Raw genomic sequence first — 20976 nt, 5'->3', positions numbered from 1 at the left:
CTACAGAGGATGTTTTACAGCCTTGGGTAGCCAAAGATAAAGGGATGTAAAAGTAAATTAAAAGTGACCTTACAAAGTGGTGTGTTGGCTTTTCTTTTAATGTCTATAGATAAATCCTGAAATGCTATGAAAGGTGTGGGTGAGGGTATTTGTGTGTGTTTTGTCAAAGAGAGGGAGATTCTTTGATTTCTAGTTTTGCCTGCCCTAGTTTTATTTCTGGCCCTTGCTTGTCAGGAGTGCTGTGTGCTGTACCCTGGAGGAGTGTGGTGCTGCTGGAGCCCCAGCCAGCTGCCCTTTGCCTGCTCAAATGCCAAGAGGTCCCACTCCTCACCCTGAAAATGATTTTGCTGACTGCAGCACTGGCAGGACTATGATTTCCAGAGAGTGCCTGCTCGTAAAATCTGATTAAATTAAAATATTTTTTATTCCATCTTCTCAAAGCTTTTTTTTTTTTTTCCACCAAGAGATTAAAACTTCTTCTGTCATGCTGTTTTTGCCCTTCAGTTTCTTCCAGGCTGAGTGGGAAATCTTTTCTAGTGGTCCCAGAAAGTGTGCCAGCCATAAAACATGGATTGGGTGGGGGGAGGAGTATGAGCTCAGTATTACTGTAAGGTCTGACACCTAGAGCCAGCATGGAAAGGACCTTTCCTCAAAAGGCAGCATGTGACACTGCTTGGGGGTGGCACTGCTTTAGGGCAAACCAGCGCAAAGGAGTCCAGGTTTTCACCTCTGAAGGTCTGGTTTCACTGATCCAGTATTTGTGCCTTCTTGTCCATATGTTGTAAAAGAAGATTTCCAGTACTGGTCTGGCTGATTACTGTAATACAGAAATTTAAGCATATTTGGTGGCCTTTATCCCCTCTTCATCATAGTGTGTTATTTCATGAACTATTTGGGTTAATTTCAACATGAATTTAAGCACTGTAGATGATACCAGGGTCAGCAGATGGAACTAATTAATGCCCTATATAAAAATTATACTCAAAATATGTTACAAAATACAATTTTAGTGCATAGTCCTGTCTTCCAATGTGCACAGTTTGTGTGCATGTTACAATAAACATCTCATTGCTTTTATGCTACTGAGATGACTATTAAATAAAAACATTAGTTGTGGGTTTGTGATTTCCTATATACATTATGTAATCAGAGAATCATAAAATATCCTGTGTTAGAAAGGACCCAAAAGGCTCATCAGTTTCAACTCTTGGCTCTGCACGGGACCACTCCAAATAGGTAATAAAATATATAAGAATAGGATAGACAAATTCTGTTGAGACAGAACAGCTACAATAGTATCAGTGTGTATATACTGTTAATCCAAACTAAAGCCTTTGCAATAATTTGGTGTCATTTCATCAGTCTCACCAGGTGTGTTTTGTGCTTTTCCTGGCTCAGATTTCCCAGGCCTTGCTGGAGAATGATGCTCATCTGCTGGAGAATGTTCTGATGCCAGTAGTGCTAAACAAAAGACTTTGTAAAAGGTGCTTGAGGAATCTCAGGCTGCTTTTTGTGGTGCCTTTTGGTCATGTTGTTCTGAAACTGGATTGAGCTGCTCTCTGAGATGCAGCTGCTCCTTTTGTAGATGGGTTCTCCTTTGTTTTGTACAGTGATCACACTGAGAGCAGAACATCTGGCCTGGCCTGAGGCAAAGCCCAGCAGCATAACCTACATTGGAACTGTCCTTCACTCAGACAGTGAAACAACTTGCAGTAAATAATATTTTTAATAGCTATTTTCTGATTTCATTTACAAGTGTTAGAGTTGTGGTAATGCGACTTCCAGATTTTTTTTTAGCCTCAGTTGGGATGATTCAGAGAGAACTCTCAATTTAGGAGAAATTGCCCTCAGTGGGTGATGCTGGTGCCCCCTAGGCAGGGATTGCTTCTCTGGGGCAGCAGCAGCAGCCGGGGGACAGGACAGGAGGAGCTGTGGGGTGTGCCCCAAGCCTCTGCTCCAGAGGGACCTGTGGAGTATCAAAGACAAATGGGAATGTTGGGGTTAGGGGGAGCTGGAGTAGGACAGACTGAAGTAGGAAAGGAAATGGACATTTTAACAAGGATCAGCATCTGGGGTGAGCACACTGAGGTCTGTGCTGGATCCTTCTGCTCCACACACCAGGACTTCATACTCCTCTCAAAGACATTTTTGAAGTAAGAGTGAAGGAAAGTAAGGAAAAACAGTCTCTGATGGACTGAAAATATTTGTAGTGTCTGTGCTAGGGGTGTACTTGGCTTGATTAAAGCTGCTTGAGTTTTGGTTTCTCTCTCAACATTCAAAATTGAGAACGCTTTCTTTGGAACTTGGTGAGGGAGAAATAGAGCAGAAAGGAGAAGCAGAGCTGTCAGCCAAGGATGAGACTACTCACTTGCATCATCTTTTGTTTGCTTAAGGTGTTATCAAGTATTCAGAAATTCAGGCTGAGGGGAGGTGCAGGATTTAATAACTGGGAGGAAAGGACATTGCCTGGAGTTGTGTCTGCAGGAGAATTGTCCAACAGTTGCTAAGGCAGGTTTAGATAGCTGGAACTGGTTTTATTGGGTGCAGTTGTATGAACAGGTCTTCAGAGGATGAGAAAAAATGGTTAGGGCTTATCTGCAATTGAAATTTCAGAACTAGTAATGCTGGTGGAGATGAGCCAAGAATAGAAGAAAAAGTTAAAGATGTTTGCACAAAAAAAGACCTGGAACTCCAGATGAAAAAGTGGGCTTGTCAAAAGCTGACAAAGGGGGCAAAGAAAATGCCAGGAAATTTGGTGGGTCACTTGAGATTGAATCAGCCAGAAACCATGACCAATCTCCTGAGGTTGTGCTCTGGTTTAGAAAAAAAATTGAAGTCTGGAGCTGTAGATCTCATACCACTTAAACATTTCTATATTAATCTCTTTCCAAGTTATTAACTTTGAAATGTGAAAAATTCTCAGTTCATTTCCTGGATTATTTCTGGAAGTAAATCCTTCAGAAGCTGGTTAGTAAGCTTAGGAGAAAACATACCAGAGTGCTGTCAACAGCTGTATCCTTGACAGAAGAGCAGAGGCACATCTGCCACTGTTTGTTCCTGTCTGGCTCATTTTTCTGCTTGTTATGTGTGTTGTGTGTGTGTGTCACTGGCTCTGGAAAGACCCCACACAGCTGAATCCACAAGATTGCAAAGACTTTTGCAGAAATGAAATTTGTTACTCACTAAAAAGAAAAGGTACAAATCCCTGCTAAGGATCTCTTGCTGCACCACTTACCAGCAAATAGGGAAACTTTGGTCTGGTAGATTTTTCCTTTTTAAAACCCCTCTGTAAAATGAGTCAGAAAAGCTGTGCCAACCAAGTGTTTCAGTGGCTGGCCCACTCAGAGTTGTTTGTGATCACCAGACTCAGGGGTGATGTGGAGCTGTCTGAACGTGCCAGACAGGTCTCTGAAACCATGGGATGGCTGTGTGCAGAAACCTGGGCATCCTGTTACCTCCTAAAATAATGTACCTGTCCATCATGGCCATTGCTCATGCCAAGGGACGCTTTTGCCAGATTTTGAAGCTCTCCTATCGCTGACCATTCCCAGGGTGTGTAGGTTGCTAAAGAGCAGAGGAGTGGTTAATGATGCTGTGTGGTTGTGCCATTTCTGCCTTTCAGGAGGGACCTGCAGGCTTCAGTGAGGCTGTTGTCATAAATTTGAAGAAAGCAGAAAATGATCAGTGCTTAAATAATTAACTTAGGGATGGGGTTATACTGCACACAAAGATGATATGCTTATATTAAATCTTCCAAAATGTAAACATGATATGTCTATGGGAAGTTTTATAATTTTTTTATAATTGTAGTCAAAGCAGCCTTCTCCCTCACCCCAATATTAGTCACTTGGAAAAAAACCCAGAATCTCCACTGTATCCTTCTCCCTTTTTGTGATAAGTTAGGAATCTTATTTCTCATATGAAAATAATACAACAGCATCTTGCTTTATATATTTTGTAAATTGTTGCATGAAATTCCTGGGTAGCAATTTGTTCCAGAGGGTTTCAAAACCCTTGCTGTAGATTTTCTTCATGAAACAGCTGCTGGTGCTTTGAATCCTGTGGGTGGGTGGATGTGTGTGCTGTGCCTAAAAGGAAAAAAAAATTCTAGTCAGATGTCAAAGCAAAAATAGGAGATTTTAGAGATTTAGACTGGATGGTGGAGGTGGGAAGCCAACTCTGCAGAGATGTTAATTACCTTGGGAAGAAAAAGAGAGCAGTGGAGTAGGTGTAGCAGGAGATTTACTTAATAGAATCCACACAATCATGAACCCACTTGTGTTGCATTTAGACAGGTTCTTAGTGAGGGCTTTGCAACAGAGGTATTTCATCAGAGGAAAAACAGTTATTAGTCTTTTTATTGGGTGGGGGGCTATTTTTACATCTCTATTTATGAAGAAGGACAAAAATTGTATGAGAAATTTTTGATTTGTTGGGTTTTGGGGTTAAAAATGAACATCATAATTAATGGAATTATCCTGGGGATGCAAGGCAATTTAAGAGAAAAAAAGCACTGTGCAACTGTGGAAATGGCCCTTTTCCCCATAAAACAATCAGCAGCAGCACATGAGAGGCTTTACCCATAGAAGGAGTCTCTTTTCTGCAGAGGGAGCTCAGGATGGGAGGGAAATGCCCAGTTCTGTGTGTCTTGCAGGATGTCCTGGTGTCTCCCTCTTGGCAGGAACCTCTGCAGTTCCTCTGCAGGAGCACCTGCTGTGGCAGTGGAAGGTTTTGGAGCCCGGTGATGGGTGAAACAGCTGCTGTCCTGGTTAGCTGTGTAGAACAGGAATTCCTGAAAAGCAGCAGCAGTGCTCACTGCACTTAGGGGTGAAGGGAGGGTACCCAGAGCAGGAGCCTGGCAGGGGCTCTGCCAGCTGTGCTTGGGCTCAGTTCCCTCTTGAGCACCAGGGGCAGTGGGGCAGGAGGAAGAGCAAAGTGAAACTCTGTGCTCTTCTTAATGTGCACTTACAGGTCTCCCAAGCTAGTTATTCATACCCTCAGCCTGTGCAGGAAAAGTGCCAGGTAGGTGTCAGCTGCAGAAGATAAAAGCTAGAACAAAAAACATTACTGTTTTTGGTTTTGTGTGTCGTTGTGCTTCCCTGGCTTTACTCAGCTTGGTGGGCTTAGCAAGGGAATCTCTTTTTCCCTTTATTACCACTGTCTTGATTAACAGTGCTTGTGTGTGTGTGTGTGTGTGTGTGTGTACACATGGGCTTTCTAGGACTAGAAATGAGATGAGTGGTTTATCACCAGTGACATCCTGGTGAAAAGCTGTTAGATTCTGTCTAGAAGCACAGGTAGGGAATGTGGTATATAGTGTAAAGGATAATACAGATCATGGACATGTAGGTGGGCTAATTCCACAGAAATATTGCTGAATATTTGGGATAAAGGAAGAATTTGTCTGCAAATCCACCTCTGACTCCTCATCTTCACAGCCTGTGTCACAAGCCCCTCTGATTCATGTTGACTTGATGAGCTGGAAGAACCTGCTGAGCCTGTGATAGCTATGGCCAGAGGATTAGCAGCTTCTTTCCTTCTGCAATTCTGTTTTTAGACTGGGATACATCTTTACTGAAGATTAGCAGCCTGGTGGGTTGAGGAAATTAAATTTCACAAGGGCTGCAAACTGGAAGCACATTTTCAGAGGTGTGAAAATGAAGTGGGGAGATTTTAGTATAGTCTTCAGGAGTAGGTCTTATGGCTTGGAGCCTTGGGGCTTTTCTGGAGGTGTGGTTATTTCAGAGTAACAGGTGATGTGAATTTAAAGGGGAAATTCCAGAATAATTCCTAATCTGGCATTGTTGTCCCAGAATAAGGTGTCCTTTTCTGATTTAATTTAACACAGTTTGAAAATACATTGGCCAATACATTTATTACCTATTTCACAGCTGTTATTTCAGTCTCCATCCATCCATCCATCCATCCATCCATCCATCCATCCATCCATCCATCCATCCATCCATCCATCCATCCATCCATCCATCCGTCCTCTTCCTCCTGGGGGCTGTGCCAGATGCTCTCTGCCCTCGCTGCTCTCCTCCCCTTGGAGCTGAGCTCTCTCTCAGCTGTTCCTTGCTGTGACCCTGGCAGGGCTGATGGATCAGGGAGGGCCCTGGAGCCAGGCTGGCAGGGCTGATGGATCAGGGAGGGCCCTGGAGCCAGGCTGGCAGGGCTGGTGGATCAGGGAGGGCCCTGGAGCCAGGCTGGCAGGGCTGATGGATCAGGGAGGGCCCTGGAGCCAGGCTGGCAGGGCTGGTGGATCAGGGAGGGCCCTGGAGCCAGGCTGGCAGGGCTGATGGATCAGGGAGCACCCTGGAGCCAGGCTGGCAGGGCTGATGGATCAGGGAGGGCCCTGGAGCCAGGCTGGCAGGGCTGATGGATCAGGGAGGGCCCTGGAGCCAGGCTGGCAGGGCTGGTGGATCAGGGAGGGCCCTGGAGCCAGGCTGGCAGGGCTGGTGGATCAGGGAGGGCCCTGGAGCCAGGCTGGCAGGGCTGATGGATCAGGGAGCACCCTGGAGCCAGGCTGGCAGGGCTGATGGATCAGGGAGGGCCCTGGAACCAGGCTGGCAGGGCCCCTGTGCGCTGCAGCTGCCAGCATTCCTGCTCACCGTGTGTGCACGGGGCAGCAGCCTGGGGACTGCATTTCCAGGAGCCACATGGGCTTTTCCCCTCACTGCACTGTTGTGGTGCAGGGTGTGCAGGAGTGGAGCCCTTCAGATACTGCAAGTGTCCCCTAAAAGAAGCAGCAGCTGCATTTGTGGGCTCTGCTCATGCATCACGAGCAGCAGGAGCTGCCAGCGTGTTTTTCTCCTTCTACGCACTCGGGTCATCTTGTGACCTCTTCCTTCTTGATTTATTTGGCACTTTCTCTCCGTGGGAAGGCAGCAGGATGGGTGTGTTTCAGCCCATGAATGTTCTGCTCTACACCAGCCCATTTGCATTCACTTTTATCTGATGAATGCACCCAGTGTGTTTCTAAATGTCTGGAGTCATTTCTGGGTGAGGTAGCACTGCCTTGTGCTGTGAATATATTTCTGTGTCATCTTCAGATTAAAATTTACATCTCAGGTTTGATTTTCTCCCAAAGGAAGTGAAATTAGTATGAGATTTTGCTTGGCTCATGCAGGTGTATCAGGAATGTTTGCCATCTGATACATTTGCATGTAGGTGAGTGCAAAGGCAGATTTTATTTTAACCACATGTAGACAAGTGAGTATGATGAATGGGTTTATTATTCTGTAAGGTGCTTATTATATTATACTTCTCTTTGCCTTTGTCTTTAGGGAGAACTCTTTAACCACTTCAGGGATTGATTGCATCTGATTAGAGAGTAGTTTGTCTTCTGAATCCATTATCCTGGATGAAAGTCCACAAGTTTATTCCATTTTATGGTGCAGCTTGAATTTCATTGTGTGTGTATTATACAAATGAGGACCAAATGCAAAGTATTCCATAAGGGCTCATTTGAATTGATGAGTGGCCTTTTCTTATAGAATTATCATGCTGGATTGCAGGTAGGGATGGAAAAGAGACTGGTGGCTCATCCTGTCTGCAGCAAAATAGTGCCCTTTTACTTCTCTCCTTCTTTTGAAATTTGAAAATTCTGGCTCATACTTTAAGAAAAAAAAGAAAAAGAAAAATTTCCCAGTTTATCTGACCTTTCCCATTGTGGTGGTCACAAATGCTTCCCTCTGCCCCAGCTGAGACCATGTGCCCAGAGGATGAAGGAGTAGAGGGGAGCACTCTCCTTCTGGTCCCACATATCCAAGGGTGACCCTGCCATGGGGACAAGCTGGGTTACCTGGCAGGAGCACCTGCAAGCCTCAGTGTTCATTGTTCTTTGAAATCACAGCACCCTTTCTTTCTCCTAAACACAGCCAACAGGATTGTTCCCTTGGCAGTGGAGTGTCACTGCTCTGCAGTGCTAACTGGGATAGTGAGTGTACAGATGGGGTGAGGATGGGCAGGAGGAGCAGGTGAATAAGCCCCATGTACCCACAGCCTCCATCTCCTCTGAACTCACAGAAACATGAGCTCTGATTTAATCTCCTAAGCTTCTGCTTAGGTTTTCACTTCTCTGTAGGAATGCAGCATTTCTGGAGTGTCTGACTGGCAGAGGAGGATTTAAGGGGAAAGGGAGAGACAGCTTCCAGGCAGTTTCACTAACAGCAGCTTGTTATAAATTTAACAGATGAACTGTCAATTTCTTGGAGGTGTGTGCTCACCACAACCTTTCCTTGGATTCTCCACTTGCCATAGAAAAAAAATTAACTTCTAAGGTGCTCAGCTAATGTAGTGCATTTCATTGCTCAAAGGTGTTCCTTGGTTTAAAGTTTGCAGCCTTCATCGTTGCTTTTATCATGTCTCATAATACTGAACTGTGTTGTAAAGATTTGTGTGTTTTTAAATATGTTTGTATTTTCTCAATGATTATTGTAGGAGGCATGGAGGAATTTTATTCTACTCAGGGTCAGCTGTCAGTGAGTGAAACTTTTGCCTTTCAGTCAAACTGGTCACTTTATTATTTTTTTCCCCAGATGTCTAAGTTGATAGGCACAGCAGGACTGAAATAATACTTTCTATGACTTGAAATTTCTGGGAGGTTTTTAGTTTTTAAAATAAATTCTGTAACTTGAGAAGCTAGACATTTGCAAGTGGTTCATCTGTCTGATGTAAGATTTTTTTTTAAGCAGAAGTATACATATAGCACTTTCTTTAAAGTTTCTGGAAAGTACCCTGAATTTTGGGGTTGGTGGTAGCTTCTCCTCCTCTTCTTTGTACCATGCAATCCTTGTATTATCACAGTCCCTTTGCACTGTCAAACCCCTACATAAATCTCTGATTTTCTTTTAATTTACATTACTGAAATGACATTTAGATTTTATGTTGGCTGTTCCTATGGCACAACTTAGCTGGAGGAGAGCACACCTGGGCAGCTTTGCTCCTACCTCTGCCTGTGCTCTGTTTTTTTCCCCTGCAAAGGACATTTTCAGGGGTACCACTCACCTGGCTCTCCTCTGTCTTGATCCTTCTGGGGAAACTTCCAGTGGTGGGGAATGGCAGAAAATCGTAGGTTTGTTTGAAAGTGATGATGCAAAAGGAAGGAAATAAGTTGAGCAATTTTTAAGAAAGCAAATGAAAGTGTCAGCACAGTGGTCCAAAGTCAGGGAGGGGATGGAAGCAAGTAAGGATCTTCCTCTGGTAAATTTATTAAAAAAAAAAAAAATCACACTTTTTGCTAAATGTAAATGATAGCTTAGGAAAAAACTGCTTGGAATACAAGTAAATGATGTTGCCAGGATACTTCCTGATCATGTTAATTAAACTGTCCCACAGATTGGGCTTAATTACTGCATAATTTGCATTTTGGAAATGATGGTAGGCATTACTAAAGAAAGCTCTTGTTCTGCTAGCAGAAAGAACATTGTACATGAATTAATTTCCAGGGGAAGAAGTCGCCAGACTGATATAATGATGTATCTTGAAAGGAAAGTTAAGATTTTTGATAATGAACTGACATATACCTCATTCCTCTTAGCAAGATTACATTTTATATTTGCTCCACTAAGTTCCTCAGAGGCTTCATCCACCAGCCTTCCTCTTGTTGGCTATTTCTTTAATTACAAGAACCACTGTTGCTTTCAGGGCTTCTGGTGATGAAGCAGATATTAGTTAGTGTAAAGAGGCAAAATATTTGTTCCAAGGCCCACATTTGATACTGCATATGCATTGCTGGTGATGTGCTTCACCACCCTCCCAAGTTAAGTTCCCTGTTAAGCTATCAGTTCTCCTTGTCTTGCTTTTTATTGTCTGGCTTTGTTTGAAACTTCTGATATGTCTCTGGTTTGAAACTTCTGATATGTCATCCTGCTTGTGGAGGCCTGAGGACAGATGGAAAAATGCAGAAATATCTCTCTGCCCTTCAAGTGCGAGTTCAGGTGTTACTGGGGGGTGCCCTGCTAGGAGGCCTCAAGCAGGCAACTCTTGGGGCAGTGGCTGTGTGGCTTCCTGATGCAAATAAAAAGGATTTTAAAAAGGATCTTGCATCTGCATTTCTGCCAGGGTAGTGTTGTGCCTCCTGACCCTGCTTTGAGTTCAGTGACGTTCCTGCAGCCACGTTTAACTGCAGGGCTGTGATGGTACTTTGAAAAACAAGACAAAGCATCAGAACTCCTGCAAGAATTAAGACAAGGAAACAACTGTTTATTTTGGAAAAAAAAATTTCTGAACACAGCAATTTCCCAATTTAGACTGCTAATTGCTTTGCATGATACCGTTGCTAGGATATGCATTTCCGATGTGACTTGCACGTTTTAATTCTTTTTTTTTTTTTTTGCTCTGTCTGTGACCAGGTGATCATAAACAGCACCATCACCCCCAACATGACCTTCACCAAAACATCACAGAAGTTTGGGCAGTGGGCAGACAGCAGAGCCAACACCGTGTTCGGGCTGGGCTTCCCCTCTGAGCAGCAGCTGACAAAGGTAACAGGGCTCACTGCAGGGCTGCAAAGGCTGTTTGCTTCTTGGAAATGCAGCCTGGCACATCTCCAGCCTGTGTGTACTGCAGGTCCTGCTCAGCACTGCAGGTCGCTCATCTCTGGAATTGCCAGAATTACCATCCCTGGAATTGCCAGAATTACCAGAATTACCATCCCTGGATGGTATTTTTTCTGGTATAATACCAGAATTACCACCTCTGGAATTCCAGAATTACCATCCTTGGAAATACCAGAATTACCATCCCTGGAGTTACCACTGCCTGTGGGTGGCAGTGAGTGCTGCTGCTGCTGCAGGGGATGAGTATCCTGATGTCAGGCTTGCTGACAAAACTGCCTCTGCATTAGCACCTCACCCTGAGTTTGGTATTAATGAAAGACTTCCCTGGACTAGGGACTGGGTACATTAACAGGCTTGTAAAGGCTAGAGCAGCCTCTTGTTCTGAATAAGCAGCACCTGAAAATACTCCTCTGTCACTGGAGTGGTGGTCTTGACAAGTGCTTATCAAGCAGCTGAGATGATTGTTCATGTGGTAAAAAGCTCTGCTTATCTCACACATACTTGACTCCTGAGGCATTGGCTGCTTGGCACTGGGCTTCATAAGTGACCTCAGCAGGGTGTCCTTGGGCATGCCACAGCCTCTCAGGTTGCTGTCCTCTCCTGTGCTTTAATAAGAAAAGGATCAGGAGAAGAAGGTGTTTCTTGTGGTGTCTAAAGCAGCAAAGGCAGAGCACTGCACTAGAAGGGCTTCCCTATCAAGGGAGTTGTTACAGGAATTTATTTTAGTAAGGCTGCCTTGATAAGTTTTTGCATTTTCTAGAGAATTGCATTTTTGCAAGTGTTTCTTAAAGGTAAAAGTTATTTTAATTTTCATATGTTAAATTATTTTTGGACTTGGGGTGCCCATAAAAGTGCTATGGCATTAATCTGTTCTTCAGAGATAAAGGCATGATATGCAAAGCTGGTTTAAAAATGAGTTGTTGGAGATGGATATGTTTTATGATGCTTTCTCAAGTGTACAGGACTGCTCATTTCACCCATGCATTTTCTTCACTCTTGGGGCAAAGAGGTGTTCATAGTAGCTAATAAGATACATGGGAATAGAGGAGGATTAAAATGGACCTAGGGAATAATTTTTTTTGAGTAACAGATAAACATATATAGTAATGATATAATGCAACCTTTTGACACTGAATGGGAGAATTAGCACCTCTGGATAGTAGTTTTTAATCCTGGATTACTGAAGTTACACCTCTGTAACATGACATGAGTGCCTCATGGAGCAGGTGCTGCTGGGTCTGGCTCAGGAGAAGAGGGGTAAATAATGAAATAAGGCACTGGGTTCACTATAGTAAGGCAGGAGGTACATTTGGAGGACTTTGCAGCCTAATCAGAGAAATTTTACCATGTTCTGCAGACCTTATCAAACACGCTCAGAAGAAATGCATTGCTGGTATCAGCCCATCAGTGTTCATGTGGCCAGTCCAGGCCAGTGGGAATAACCTGGGTCATTCATGTGGGCACAGGGGCACCAGCCCCAGCTGTGTTTCTTCCCAGGTCACTTTGTACATTTGTGTGCACTGCATGATCTGCTGAAGAGCCCAGTGCCCAAAATGCAACCTTCTACCTGCATGAAAGGCTTTCCAAATCAGCAGAAAGACTTTTTCTGGTCAGAATATTGAGAGGGAGCTTAAGGGGGGCACTTCTAAAAATAGCTTGAGATTATTTTTTTAAAAAGAAAAAAATCCCAAAACTCTGACAGTTATCTAGCTGAAAAATATAGGAAAACCTGTTTATTATCACCATGTAAAGCAATGGGACAAAGATACTTCTTTATTGTCTGTGCTTCTCAGTTTAATTATTGAGCCATTAGTAAGAAAGATCAGAGTTGAGAGTGAGATTACAGCTATATAAGTGTACTGGGAATAGTAAAATCAAGTTTCATTTTATATTAATATCATTATACTCTTATAAAAGATATAAATTAAAGCTTGCCTATTTTACAGGAAATAATTGAAGTGCTTAGTCAGGAATTGGAAGGGCACGCTAAAACCTCCCTAAACCAGAGATCAATAGCCCTGGCTTAAAATAAATATAAATAAATAAAGCTGAAAAATGTCAGTTGAAAGCAGTGGAAAATAATGAGGCAGGAGAAGAGGTTAGCATGCCTAAAAATGCCTGCATTTTTAAGTATATTGCTTGGCCTAATAAAAGATATTGCCTCATTCTAATGCTTTGCTTCTCTTGAGATACTTAAAGCATTAATCCATACCTGTAGGGAAAAGCAGTTCAAATTAAACATGAGCCATTAATGAAAACTGCATTCTGTGACCCAGTAACCTAATTACCATTCACATTGATTGGGAGAATCCCAGGGCTTAGGGCTGATGTCCTACTCAGGGTCCTGTTCCCCTTCTGCAGGAGTTGCTGACCCTCCTTTCCCCACCCTGTGCCTCGGAAGGGTCTCAAGGCATTGTTCAAATGCTTCAGCCAGACTGAGGCAGGAATCACAAAAGTGACAGTGTGTGTGGGGTGAGCAGGCAGGGCTGGTGCTGCAGGCAGTGCTGAATTTTGCACACCAAGGGGTTAAGGAAGATTTCTGCTCTCCTTCAGGATGCTGTGTGTGAGGAGCTGCAGGTATCCAAGGGCATAGGGACAAAGATTTATACGGGTGAGAAGCCCAGTAAAGCCAGACTTTGCACATCATAAAGCAGCTGCCTCTGGCCCCTGGGAAGCCCTGGACTTTATTTCTCTGCACATTTTGTGTGCCAGTCACTGCATTGCAGGGCAGCGAGCTCGGGGCAGAGTCTGCCCCAGCACACAGCACAGCCACTGGTGCAGCTGCCATCAGAGCTGGACATGCCCTGGCTGGGACAGAGCAAATAACTGGGCACTTTCTGGGGTAAAAAGTCTTGTTGGGAGCCCCTGTGCCCCATGCTGATCCCAGGAGAGCCACAGGAAAAGCAGGAGTGTGCTGTGGGTCATGGCACAGCCCTGCTCCCCCGGGGCTGTCACATCACCCAGCCTTCTGCAAATCCAGGGGGAGATGAAATATTTATGAGCCTGCTTTGGGTGGGAGCAGCTGTTTCATCTGATACTGGCACAATTTGTCAGTAGGAGACATAAAATATAATGCCAGACCAGGAGCTTAAAATCTAGGCGTGCAAAATCATTCTTTTTAATGTATAAAATGCTAAGGAGGTCTCTTTGAATATATATATATATATTTCTCCTGGTGACAAACTGACGGTGGATTTGAACAGCCTTTAAATAATTTGTGCAATGCACAGTAGCATCCTTGAGTCCCCATTAAATTTCACTGGCCAAGACTCCTAATCAAGCAGTGCTCATGGCTGCAGCTGCCTGACCAGAAGGCTGCACAAGTGTTGGTAGCAGCAAATCTTCTCCATGTTGCAGCTTAGTCACAGTCCTGGGGTGTGGGAAGGCACATCCTATAATCCATGATGGATTATTGGGGTGGGATTCAGTTGGCAACTCTCCTACTCCAGTTTTTGTGGGGTTTTCTTGCTGATTTTGGGAACTTTGCCAGAGGGCAAGCATGGACCTAAGGAGAAGAAACATGATGAATTTTTGTTGGTTTTGGGTACTGAGATTTTCATTGCCCCTTGAGATTACTTACCACACTTATCAAGTTTTCATTTACTGAACACACTTTTTATCAGGAATTTGACATTCATTAAGCACTCCCTTTTTTTTGTAATAGTTTGATGGCTCAAAGTCAACATAGATCTTGGAGGTGGAGCATGATTTTGTGATACCAATTAATTGTCAATTATTTGTGTTTGGGCAGAAGCAGTTGGTTACTAGAGGGAAATCTGATTTCTCCTGGTGATTTGACCCTGTGCCTGTGCCACACTGTCAGGCAGCCTCGAGCTCTGGGTGGCTCCAGAACCTCCTGCTCTGCTCCTGTGCAAGGGCTGCTGCAGAGCTGGGGCTGGCACTGCCCCTTTGAAAGCAGCAATCACTTTCTAAATGCAAATGTGTTTAATACAAGTGTTGTGAACTGGAGACATGACTGATATCGTTTATGCAATGAGGTCATTATTGGGTTAGTATTGAAGATTAGCGTTGCTCAATCATATGCAATTTTTTATTATGGAAATGTGGGAAAATGTCCTTTTCTTCCCAGCTCACATAATTTTTCACAGCAGTCTCCTGTGTGCTTTATGAAGATAGCTGCAAAAATAAAATTTGATAGATCACTTCCAATTCTTTTTGTCTGTTCATATTTCGTATTGTCCATGAAGAACCCTCATAAATTTTTCATACATAAGATGAAGAGATTTATCATAAAAGAGAAAGATTTATTATAAAAGACAAACTCAAAACAGCCTTACACTACCCACAAGAAACACAAATGTAGAACTTACTGTTGATATAACATTTTAGAAATAATCAGCTGGTTATAGCTGCTCTGTCACAGCAGGAGAGATGCTTTGTGTAAAGTTAGAGTTAAATCACTAAAGGCACGAATGTAATGTGGTTGTTCTTAACGATCTGTGGAGTGCTGGAGAGGCAATCAAGTCATTTGTGCGTGTAGTGACTGCAATGCCATCAGCTGAAGTGCTGCCATCCCAGAGCACACCCCTTGCATGTGCAATGTCAGCTCTGGGCCAGGACAGCTGATCCCCGAGCTCCATCCTCATCCCCCAGCCCTGCCACACACCACAGCGTGCACCCACAGCATCACTCACCTGCCAGAATGTGCTCATCCCTGGGGTGTAACCATGGTGTGTGGGTGTGGGTGTTGGAAATGGCCATTTGTGTGTGTTACACGTGTAAATCCAGATTTCTTTTAGACCAAATGGAGAAGATTTGTTTAATCAGTCTCTACAGTCCAAATTTTACTGGGAGAGCATGCTAAATACCTGCTGTAAATCTAAAGTTAGAAGGCAAGATTGCTAAGTGGATAATGTTTCTCTCTATTCTTCAACTGTAAATTTGGATGTTTTTTTCCTGCTTTTATTTACAGTTTTTTCATAAGTGTTCTGAATTATCCAAGGGTGTAATGGCAATCCTTTTGTCACAAACTGTGCAATAAGTACATCTGTTTATATTTTTACTTCTAAAATGTCTTGCTTTTCCAGCATTTCAAATTTCTCAAAATACAGGCAAGCAGTGTTAGCTGAAAGATAAAGTTACCAATTCTTATAGTGGATACATCATAATTTTAAAAACAAATTATGTATTATACCTTTTTTTCCATCTTTGAAATCCTCTTAAAATGTTAAACACTGTTTAAAGTGTCTGAAGCCCTGCAACCCTGACTGGCTGTGATAATTCTTGTATTTCAAAAATGCCAGGCTGGCTTTGGAGCACATGTCCTACAGCAACTCACAGAGGTTGGGATTGTTACCTTCCATCTTTATCTTTCCTTTCCCTCACCTCTCCCAGTTTGATATATCCCTCTTACAGGAAGCATTCAAGCCTTTATCTGAAGTCTTCTACCTTTATTGCTGAAAGTAATAAGAAAATTGGAGCAGAAAAGCTCTGGTTTTGAAGGACTCCATCATACATTGAGATCTACTTTCTTCTCCTTTTTCCTGTGTCTTGATAATCCCTTGCTTACCTCCTGCAGATGAACTTATTTGCATTCTTTAATTGAATTCACTTGCTCTTAGGAATGGAAGACATTGATACTATTTTTATCCAAACATATGTCTCTAATACTTTTGTCTTTAATACACTGTCAGCACCAAGGGAAAGAGAGGAGGGGGAGGAAATAAACAGAACCGAATCAAACCAGGAGACACCAACAGTTCCTTTTCCTCCATGGGCTTTTACTGTGGTTGGCCAGAGTTATAGAGATGTTCCTCTTTTACAAACACCCACACTTCTCTTGGAAGAACCATCCTTCCAAAGAATTAAAATGTTTTCTCTTGCCAAAAATTCTAAATTAATAAAATTAGTTGTTCACTTTTGGACATCTATACCATATGAAGATAGCAATCTTAATGGTTTAATAGATGATTAATCATGTTGATAAATATCTTTCATGCTTTTTCTAGTTTGCAGAGAAGTTCCAAGAAGTAAAAGAAGCTGCCAAACTTGCAAGAGACAGATCTCAAGAGAAAATTGAAACCTCAAGCAATCATTCACAGGTTTGTAATTTAGCTTTAATACCTGTACATATACAGGATAAATAATTTAAATTTTCAAATGGACTGTGCCAGCTTCTGGCAGCCAGCTGAAAGTATATAAAGTGGAGATTGCTGAAGGTAATTGTCAGCTGCTGGACATTAGCATTGTCAGAGGAATATTTTTCATCTGTCCATACTCTTTACTTTCATTTAAATCTAATATTTTCAGCAGTCCTTGAGCTGTTACAACTTTTTAATAACAGGCAAAGCTATACATCCTTTGATTTGTACTGTTAAACACAGTTTGAGTCACTGGGAAGTCAGACAGTGTAGTGCTTCAGCAGACAGTAAATGAGATTCATCAATATCCTTCTTTGTCATCTGTCCAGCCCACTCCTGTGGCATTTGCTTTGCCTGACTTTGTGTCCAGTGTTCCCTGGGCAGCTGTGGTGTGGGAGCAGGGGTGTTGGAAGAAGCCTGTGTTGTGTATCTGCACAGAACCCTCTGCTGGGCAGCATCCTGGTGCCGCCAGTGCCCCAGTGCCCAGCGAGGGCTGGGATCCCTGCAAACTGGAGAAACTGAGTGTGGTCCCAGGTCTCTGCAGGGTTGGCTGTATTTTCATGTGCATTGCTTTAGTGAGAATGAGCCCTGCTCAGCAGGTGTTCCTGGCCTGGGCTGATGTCTGGAGGAAAGGTAGATTTTGATCAGAGAGGAATTCAGGTGAATGATCAGGAAAAGCTGCTGAATGGTTTTAGTGTTGCAACCACCCCCATTTGTGGGGCCCACAAATATCAATCTGAGTGGCTGACTTTGGACACTCATTCTGTAAAGACTTTTGTTGTGGTCTTTGTAGTTCACTTTGTTTGTTCTCTGTTGATGGTCAGCACCAAGCAGTGTGTGAATATTATGTCTTTGTAGGAGCAGTGCTATTTTTGTTTGTTTATTTGTACTTTGTGTGTTGTATTGTTTCATTATCTTAAAAAAACCAAACAACTTTTGAAAAACACAAGCCTTATAGGGGAAAAAAAGCTTTTTTAACGTTTTGAACACTTGAAACTTCCATTTGTGTATCACTGTAATTTTTTCATTCTTTTTAAACAGACCAGCTTTGCAGCCAAGATGAAAAGGGTATGTGTGTGTTACCACTGTTCTGCCAGGAGAGCCGAGGTCTCAGCCAAGTGGTGTGGGATCAAGATTACAAAGAAATTGGTGTTGTGGTCTTGCAGGAGATGCAGGAGACACCCAGTGTTGGTTTGTGTGTTGTGCTGCAGGAGTCTGGACGTGAAACACCCTCCTCCACCCGAGCTTCAAGTGTGAATGGCACCGACGACGAGAAGGCATCGCACGGGGGCCCTGCTGAGGCACATCTCAAATCTGAGAATGATAAATTAAAATTTGCTCTAGCCCAAAGGTGAAGTTCCAGTAGAACATAAATTGCATTGGAAAAGTGTGCTGTAATTATCTGATGGATAATCATATTAACAGAAATTATTCAGATTGCAATTAATTTGAAATGGTGCTGCAGAACGGATGAATGAACAGATTTTAGCAAGTATCTCCTGGTATCCAGTTGAGAAATATTTCCCATTTCATTTATTCCTGATGTAGTTTGTGAAGAAATAAGCCCTCTTTTATTTTGCTGATGCCAACTATTATAACCATCTTCTTTCGGGAAGTTTTAGAACTACAGAAATAACATTAGAGTCATAGGGGAGCAATTGCTGCTGATAACATGTGAAGCCAATCTTTCTTTGAGTTTGCTACACTTACTTTGATGAAAATAGATATGGATATTTAAAATTATGAAAGGCAATGAACTCAACCATAAAAAGTTGAAGTGAGAAGTATAATTTCATCAGAGTGCTTGGAAATCTTAGGGGATATTTCTAAATTGTGGACAGAGCCCCTTGAAATCACATTTTTTGCTATTTGCTTTGATAAATAATTTGGAAATGCTGAGAAGAGTAATTTGCAGCTGTAGTGAAAATACAGGCGTTGCAATATGCAAAGTTACAACATTAAAATAGAGTAATTCTCTATTGGGATCTTGCCTTGTCTGCCTCTTGCATGTGAATGTGTATCTGTGAATGGAAGGAAAATCTAACAAGATCAAGCTACTCTTAAAAAAGTATTTAAAAAACAAAGCATCACTGTAAGCTGCATTTTCCAGTGAGCAATTCAAGGTTGCATATATTATGTTTGAAGTACTACTTCTCTCTTTATTGACATTTCAGTAGCTTAACCTGCTTCAAACAGTAATGTGAGCTCATTCCTCTTGCTGAAGACACCTCCACAGGCAGGCAGCAAGTAGCACACAGGGAGTTTCAAAGCCTTCCTCCCGTTCACCCTCTAATCTTGTGCTCTGTGCTGCAGCTCGAAGCTTTGGGGAATGAGTAGTTTAATTCTGCAGCATTATGTAACACTTTTATAGTTAAGACTCAGCATTAAAATAAATTCAAATATAGATCATGTCAACCCCCTGAAATCTTCCATTTGGGATTGCTGTGCCATCTGCAGATGTGCAGAGTGGCTGGGCTGCAGGGCTGCAGGTGCCCAGCCCCAGGTGCTGCAGCCACACAGCTCAGGGGCTGTCAGGGACCTGCCAGGGGAGACCCCTGTGTGCAAGTGGACCCTACAGCCTGCTCTGACAGCAGGGCTTTTGTTCCAGACACAGGCACTGCTGCTGGGCTTGGTGGATCCCTTTGTTTTGACGGAGGCGGTCAAATTAAGGCTTTTGTTCTCCCCAGGAATGTCATGGCTGAAGGCAATTGCACACATCTGAGTGCTCTTCCTCCTATTGCAACAAATTAATGGTGAACACACCGCGGTGGGGGAGTTTGCAGGCAGGTAAAGAACAGCAGCTCGCAGGGACACAAGGTGAAACCACCTCACGGTGTCCTGTTTTTCTCAGCTCATCCAACGTGAAGAAGTGGGAGACGGAGCTGCAGTCGCTGCGGGAGAGCAACGCGCGGCTGTCCACGGCCCTGCAGGAGTCAGCAGCCAGCATCGAGCACTGGAAGAAGCAATTCTCAGCCTGCAAGGAGGAGAACGACCAGCTGAGGGGCAAGGTAGAGAACACACGCCCAGGAGAGCTGCCCCTGCAGCCAGCTGCTGCCACCAGGGCTCCTGCTCTGGGGTCTCTGCAGCTTCTCGCTGTGTGTGCTGGCAGATGGAGCTGGCCTGTGAAAGAATGGGAGGTGGATGGGGAGCTCAGGCAGCTGCTGCCTTCTGCACACAGCAGGCAGGAGGGAGCAGAGGAGCTGCTGCACCACCTGAAGCTCCCTGAGTCAGGATTTGGGAGACTTGGTGTCAGCCAAGACTCTAAAAGTGGGACTGCTATTGCATATCCCTGTCAAAGCTCGCTTAAATACTGCCAGATATGGATGAGCAGAAGGCAAGGTTGTGGCCTGGCTACCCATAGGAACCCAGCCTGGGAGCCAGTCAGGATTAGAAGCAAATCCCAGCAGTGGGCAATGAGGATGTGAGTTATTTCCTCAGCACTGTGTGCTGTGAGCTGGGACCTCCAGCACTAACACCTGGCACATCTCATCCAGAAACTTGCCAACAGGCATCATCAAAAGCCTTTGCCCTTCATTACTGAGCACATCTCTCAGTTGTATAAGATGGAGGGTTAGCAATGGCTACAGCAGAGAACAAGTCAGAAATCTGTGAAGGTTTAGAGTAGTCATTAGTTCCATCTCAGATAATGCTGTGCTATCTGCAGCAGCCCCTGTGGGCACAGAGGATCCTGGGCATGGGGGATCCTGGTTTCCATGAGCACTGCTTTTGCAGAGATATTTTCACCCTATTCATCCTAAATGCTTTTGGAAAAGCTGGATCCTTTTCCTGCTGCTTAGATGGATCACTGGGACATTTGAAGTAGAGGTCAGATTGGATCAGTCTGGTGAGGATATTTTTTTGTTTAGTGTTTGCTTTTGAAGAGGGAAAGAATTTCATGTCTTTTTGTGTGTCAGTAGGCTGCAAGTAGTATTTCACTGTTGGAGGAGGTTTGGATTGTTTGTTGGCACTGAAAGTCCTTGTGGAACAACACTCTTTTTTCTGAGGCCAGCATTCACTGTTTATTCACTGTTTATTTTATGGGTGCTCACTGGAAATGCAGAGATCAAACCAGAGCTGTATTAACTGATGTTACATTAACAAATTAATATTAGTTGTTACATGATTTGGGTTCCTATATCCAGTCTGTTGTGGGTAGGGGGGAAGTGAGGCACTGGAACAGTGTGTTATGGGAAAATACCATCTTTTGCAGGGTAGTTATTTCCCTTTCTGTACTGTTGCAGGGAAAAGTTGTTCTCATCAACACATGCCACATCCCAGCAGCTGTACTAGAAAAGAGGAGATTATTAAAACAC

The 20976-nt window shown here is 43.5% G+C and overlaps 1 protein-coding gene across 5 annotated transcripts in view; it reads left to right on the top strand.

Moving 5' to 3' along the window:
• The window catches only part of HOMER2 (homer scaffold protein 2), a 64568-nt gene that overhangs the window by 32635 nt on the left and 10957 nt on the right, over nt 1-20976 (top strand). For 2 of the 5 annotated variants that reach the window (XM_036389606.2, XM_036389604.2), the window contains 5 exons: nt 10356-10487; nt 16532-16624; nt 17705-17731; nt 17830-18014; nt 19515-19671. In XM_036389606.2, coding sequence (XP_036245499.1) covers nt 10356-10487; nt 16532-16624; nt 17705-17731; nt 17830-18014; nt 19515-19671 — 594 coding nt within the window. The remainder of the gene's footprint in view (nt 1-10355; nt 10488-16531; nt 16625-17704; nt 17732-17829; nt 18015-19514; nt 19672-20976) is intronic. The other 3 variants (XM_036389607.2, XM_054516224.1, XM_036389608.2) reach the window with 3 other exon arrangements.

Source organism: Molothrus ater, chromosome 13 (assembly GCF_012460135.2).
Source record: "Molothrus ater isolate BHLD 08-10-18 breed brown headed cowbird chromosome 13, BPBGC_Mater_1.1, whole genome shotgun sequence".
Taxonomy (NCBI): Eukaryota; Metazoa; Chordata; class Aves; order Passeriformes; family Icteridae; genus Molothrus; species Molothrus ater.
This window is presented reverse-complemented; position numbering and strand designations above follow the sequence as displayed.